Genomic DNA, 6259 nt, shown 5'->3' with positions numbered 1-6259 from the left:
CTTAAGCTATGCAGGCGAGGAACAAGTAGCTAACTTATAGCTGAGACTGTTTCACATATATGCCAAGCATTTGAGTGAAGTTTATTAACAAAACGGTGCTTTTTAAAATAGTTCATGCTCAGGGGGGGCGAGGGGGTTGGCTCACTTCTGCTAACGGACGTTTGCGAATTTGCTTCGCCAACACTGGGTTCTTGCCTTTTGCGTGATCTGACCTTCACTAACTATCGCTTCTCGGAGCATTTTAACCAGTTTTTCTCTTAAAAGGGATGTGCAAAGGATAATTAGATATCCCTACGGTGTCTCTATGTCCCTCTTGATCATTGATGACCGAATAATGTATCTCCTTTTATTGCAAAGGAACTCTTGTATTTAAACGTTACTTTTCCGTATTTATACAGTAAATCGACGAACTCTCGAAAATGAACAATCGCGTATAGTATATAAAATTGTACGAGTTCTTCCGAGATCAACTCAAAATAAGCGTAATTTTTCTAACGTCAACAACTTTTGTCTAATCGATTATACTTCGGTCAACTTCGCCTCTAAGTACACGTTTTTTACCGCAAACGAAACTTAGGTGCGTCTTTTTCTAAACAGCACGAGCCATCATGGAAAATGATAACGTTTGTAGACAAGATTCGTAAAGTCATCGAAAACATTGTTAGCCACTTACCTATTTCAGTAAGTTATAGCGCCATATATAAGTTGCGACTGTATTGAACATTTTTACGCATGTATAACAAATATACTTGACCCAATCTTCACCAGACAGTATTCAGATGTATTTTTCACGGCTATCGAATACAGGGTATTTTCGAGGTAAACGATGGCTCGACGCTGATGAAGAAGTGCATACCTTTACGAATTGGCCTTAGACACAAAGAAATTCTTGAATTTATCTATGCAAAACCTTTGACTAGAACTATTTTAATACATAATAATAATTACATTTCACTACTACGGTGAATGTTGTGCAGAAGTGTGAACTTTTTGTACCATTAAATAAGTTCTTACAAAAAACCCAGCTAGTGTTTCCGGCAAACCAATGCAAATGCTCACTAGTACTGTTAGATTTAACTAAATGAACAGCAAGGAAAGAAATAAAAGGGTGAGCCAAGAGAAACGGCACGATACAGTCTGCCGGTCCGAGACAAAATAGGCACGTTCGGTTCTGTTAGGAAACGGTAGTCGCACAAGATGGTGACTGAAGTTAGAACCGAAAGTTTATTCTGTAGTGAGAGCTGACGGTACCGAATACTGATGGTCGAATGCCTCGAGTGCCGCACGTAAGACACGCAAAACATTCTAGCATGGAGCTGTGCCGTTTAATAAAGTAAGTAAGTAAATAAAATAAAGAGACATACCACGGATGTGGACAAAGATACGCTAGCTAACTGGCCGTTCCATTGAAGCATCTAAACAGGGCAATTACTCGGCAAAAGTTAACAATATGCCCCTTATATGGTGTAATAGAAAAATATGATCAAAGCAATAATGCGAATTATATGGATAGTACGAATGAGTGTTATAGTACCAAAAGCATAAATGACATACATATAAAAATGTAGCTAATCAGAGCTACAAGTGAAATACTTCCCTAAGAGTACGGTTATCGAATGCTAGAGGTAAGTAAGTCATACTGTTTTAATGAAGCTCACTATGCTTGTCGAAGGAATCAGATATAGTTATTTTGAACCTCGTGTTGGGAACTGTATGTGCCTGTCGTTTATTTAAGACAGGGCGATGGTTGGTTTTTGCTGCCGTGTACACAATTATCTAAAATCATCGGATAAATAAGATTCCGAAGAGTGAAGAAACAACGATGTTTTTGAGGAATTACTTGATAAACATATTTGACGAATATGTGCCGAAATAAGTTTATACGAAAATAATTATCTAACTCCGTAGAAACAGTTTTAATTTGGTTATTACCTATATTTGTGCAAACCTATTTAGCGTTAGATAATAGGATATAGCACAATACTTGTATGTTTAGTTAGGCATCCTGGATATGGGCATCTAGCTTGCCTTTTTTGCAAGTAGGCCTGGCTCATAGTCTTTGTTACCCACTGCTGGCAAAATCCTCGTTCTTTCCAATGCAAAACAGATGTGGTATTAAGGCCTCTTTTATTTATTAATCGCTATCATTCGACGCAGGTATATGTTATCTGGTTCTTACGATGATTTTTCGTTACTAATGCTACCATAAAATATTAGCCGACAATTGGACTGGGTGGATTTTTTTGTGAGACAAGTTAGCATCTTTCGCCGCTTTTCTGCTGAAAAATTCTGATTCGGTCGATACGGTCGCATGGGTGATAACAGATAGGCGGCGGTGGTCACATCTTGTGACTATCGTCGCCTTTTTGTCACAATGACAGTTAGTTGGAAGCATCGTCATTGAGCTTGCCTTTCAAGCAAACTTTTAATCCTCCCAGGGCCGAATGCTTAGCCAAAAGCAGGCTGCCATTCGTCGTTAGATGCCTCTGGTTATACGTGTGTGTGGATCTAAATATCATCAGCGGCGTGAAAGTGGTCTAGCATTGTTGGGTGGTTGAAACAACAATCTACCTCTGGATCTGAGGCAGTTCTTATTCAAAGTTTCGTCATGGGTTTATGGTTCCGCAGCGAGCCGATGGCCATGTGTCAAGTAATTCTTCAAGCGGATACGACTTACCAGTGCATTGCTGAACTCGGAAAATTAGGCGTGGCCCAGTTTGTCGACTTGAACGCCAAGGTGGGTTTCAAAATGAACTATATAAAGGAGTTTGATTATGGAGTAAACTGCAATTGGTAAGCGGCCTCTTGAAAACTGAAAAACCATTTAACTAACTAGCTAGCTAGCTGGCTGGCTGGCTGGCTGGCTGGCTGCACACATATGAAATAAAAACTAAATCATGCTTTACAATTTATTTCTCCAAGGAAACAGACCTCAATTTTTGTTTCCTTTTTAAACAAAAATCTTAGCTTAAGTAAATGTACAAGAACTACCTAGAAAGGGTAACATTATATGCACGTCATAGAATATTGTGATTGGTCAGATAGAAGGCCATCACTGAATCACCCAGCTGGGACGTAATCGACGCACAAATGAATAGCTGGAATGATCGAACCCTTAAAGACAGAGTATCAAGTATGTATGATTCTTGTCTAAGCATCGATCTGAACCCGATTACAGATTCTCTATATTGTAAGAATCGACTTCTATTGTTTACGGTTAAACATGAGCGAATACTTGGAGAGGCAGGCATGTACGCTCCAATCTTTCTGGCGAGCACCACTCACCGTATTAGTATTGTGCCTACGAAATAAGCAGGCATCATAAAATAAGTCATAGATAGATCATCGCTATTTAATTAGCCATCCTGTAGCAGGCTGGCTTGAGCTAGCTCTACCAGTGAATAGGTTCAGTAGAGTGACTCATAGGACTATCTGTGCAATTAAAATATTGTATAATTGTTATATACGTGAATCATGACAAAATGTTTCCCTATCAGGCCCAGTTATTTCGAACAAGCTTACGCGCTATCAAGCCAGCTGCTGAGATTGCTTTGGCCTGGCATTGTCAGATAGAGCGATTGTTTCTGCAGGATATTCAATGAGCGATCCATTTAATCGTGCACCACTGTCAATTTGATTTCAAAGCGTTCGAGTAAAGACTAACGTAAGTTTTGTTCTGTAAAAGCGTTAAAAAATATATTTTTCGGATGGGTTGACGTTCCGTTGATGTTAATATTCGCATGCTGGCTTTAGGGAGTATTACAACTCTGGGGTGTGTTGTTGTTTGAAGGAAGCGTGTACGTTTCACTGACAACAACGTACCAAAAATGCACGTACGGATAATACGTAGAACTGTGTAGATGTGTAAGCGGGAAAAGAGCTAATCAGCAATTTTACTATTGTTTTTTTACCGCACTCTAGCCGAGAACAAACTACACAGTGTTCAAATATCATATTTGCCTACAGCTAGAGACGCGTTCTACCCAATAGAGTACCTAATCTTGAGGCAGGTCTTCACTATATCAAGGTATTTTGAGTATTGCTCATTGGTTGTATCTATTCTACATTGAACCATGCCTTCGAAGTGTGCGTTATCCGTTAAGTGGGCGGGAACGTGTCATTCATTTTGGCAGGTGAATACATTTCAAAGGAAATTTGTCAACGATGTCAGGCGATGTGACGAAATGCAACGTGTTCTGCGCTTCGTCGAAGAGGAGATCAAAAAGGAAGGCATCCAGGTTCTTCCAGAAGACTCGATAGTGGATACACCACTACCCAAAGACATGATCGACATGGAGGTGCTGTACCAGAAAATGGAAGCAGAACTCAGTCAGGTAGAGTTTAGATAGAGATTTTTTTCTTCATCAGCTTCTATGAGTCTTAAACCTATTTCACTAACGGTTTGTAGACCATGAATTAACGATATTGGAGAGTAAGTTATTTTACGACTAACCTTCAAAATAAGAAATCGTTTTTATAATCGCACACAAATTTTCTAAACTTTCTTTCCGTAATTCACAGTTATGCATTATGATATCGATACAGCAGTACTTCCATCAACTATCTCGATAAGACATTTAACAATCAAGCAAACGTAGATTTCGGGCAGGTCAGGCCGCAATGCAGTATTACGTTCTGTTTTTGTGATCAGGTAACTGGGAACATTGCCGAAATGAACCAGATTTACGTTCAGCTTGTGGAGTGCAAACAGGTCCTTTGCTGTGTTGATGAGTTCTTCGAGACGCGTCAAGAGACTGAGGTATACCCCAAGTCCAGCCATATGAATAGCGCGCTTAAATTGTCTGCCAAAGAAGTACGTCTTTCATAATTCCGATTGTATCAAAATAAGAAATCAATATTTGATCCAATTGAATGAAGCTGCAAAAAAATAGTCAAGATATCCTAATTATTGCAGTCTGCTGGATTTTACCATCATTTATTTTTAATCTTCTCATTAAATCCAGGCAAATTATGTTCGGAAAGATGTGTTTTTGCTGACAAAACGATGCTTAATTCTATTTCTATTCGTGTGCGCACTGGAAGTACTGTTTCATGCAACTCAGTCGTAAGGTAAACTTGCTTGAAGGACTTTAAAAGCAATTACAATGCGTTAACCTGAAATCTCTCAATGCCCATAATGTAGTCACGAACTTACGGGGAAAATGGCGACTTTTGTTTTATATTGGACTATCAACGTTATTAATTAAATATTTAATTTGGGAAAATGACGAAAGGTGCGCCTCAGACTATTTCGAAACGTTTTATCTCGCTACTGTTCCGTTGCATTTCTTACGGCGTATGTCACATCGAATCAATCGATCGTCTAAATCCGTCTTAACGTTCGTGGAGTCTTTCAAGATCCCCCATTCTAGCGGCTTCACGGCGCTTAGAATCGTCCGCTGGGGTCCTTCTCGCCCGGTGTTAATCAGGTATAATGAGACGCTTGCTTTCAAATGATTCCAATGATTAGTTGTTGTTTAACATGCTTTGCTTTGATTTTGCCACTCTTTAGGAAGAGCTGGAGGACGCAGATTTGATGTCGACCGCTACCGCCCGGGATCGGCCATCGACTGTATCACGGAAGTCGCTTGCAAGCTTATACGAATTCGAGCAACCGCCGGGTATTACTCAAAGGGATCAAGACTCACTTGGGTTCGTTGACAACCTTGACAACAGCCAAATTTCGCTAGGATGAAATAACAAAACGCTATTATAAGTGGGGCTGTTAGTGACAAGAATTTTTCTAATTATGAACATGTAACACAGTATTTAGAAAGGTACCAACAAGACAGCTCCTCTATATATAATAGATTATTACCATATCTTATTATTATAAGCCATTAATATGGTGCGACTTCTACTTGGATCTCCACAAAAATTGGTGAGTTCAAATAAGCAGAGCCATTTTAAAATTATGATTTCCATCTTGTTCCATCCAACAGTTTCACGGCAGGCATAATTTCAATAGAGCGCTTTCAGTCATTTGAACGCATGATGTGGCGTGTGGGTCGTGGGAATATCTTTGTCCGCCAGATGTTTATCGACGGTTCTATCACCGATATGCATGGCGAGGCAACGCGCAAATGTGTCATTCTTATATTTTTCTCCGGAGAACAGCTCAGACAGCGCGTACGTAAGATTTGTAAGGCATTCCGGGTTAACATTTACCCATGTCCGGTTTCCAACGAAGAGCGCCGCGAAACCACCATTGGAGTTCTACAATGGCTGGAAGATATGCGGAAGGTAAAAAAATTATATA

General features: G+C 39.7%; 1 protein-coding gene across 3 annotated transcripts in view; it reads left to right on the top strand.

Moving 5' to 3' along the window:
* The first annotated feature begins 2455 nt into the window (after positions 1–2455).
* The window catches only part of LOC111262462 (V-type proton ATPase 116 kDa subunit a 1), a 7042-nt gene continuing 3238 nt past the window's right edge, over positions 2456–6259 (top strand). The window contains exons 1-5 of one of the 3 annotated variants that reach the window (XM_022836747.2): positions 2456–2737; positions 4134–4334; positions 4652–4813; positions 5513–5652; positions 5943–6243. In XM_022836747.2, coding sequence (XP_022692482.1) covers positions 2609–2737; positions 4134–4334; positions 4652–4813; positions 5513–5652; positions 5943–6243 — 933 coding nt within the window. In that variant the 5' untranslated portion in view covers positions 2456–2608. Of the gene's footprint in view, positions 2738–3889; positions 4028–4133; positions 4335–4651; positions 4814–5512; positions 5653–5942; positions 6244–6259 lie in introns of those variants that run through there. The other 2 variants (XM_022836748.2, XM_022836749.2) reach the window with 2 other exon arrangements.

Source organism: Varroa jacobsoni, unplaced genomic scaffold (assembly GCF_002532875.2).
Source record: "Varroa jacobsoni isolate VJ856 unplaced genomic scaffold, vjacob_1.0 scaffold_664, whole genome shotgun sequence".
Classification (NCBI taxonomy): domain Eukaryota; kingdom Metazoa; phylum Arthropoda; class Arachnida; order Mesostigmata; family Varroidae; genus Varroa; species Varroa jacobsoni.
The sequence above is the reverse complement of the archived record's forward strand: the minus strand, read 5'-3'. Positions and strand labels throughout refer to the sequence as shown.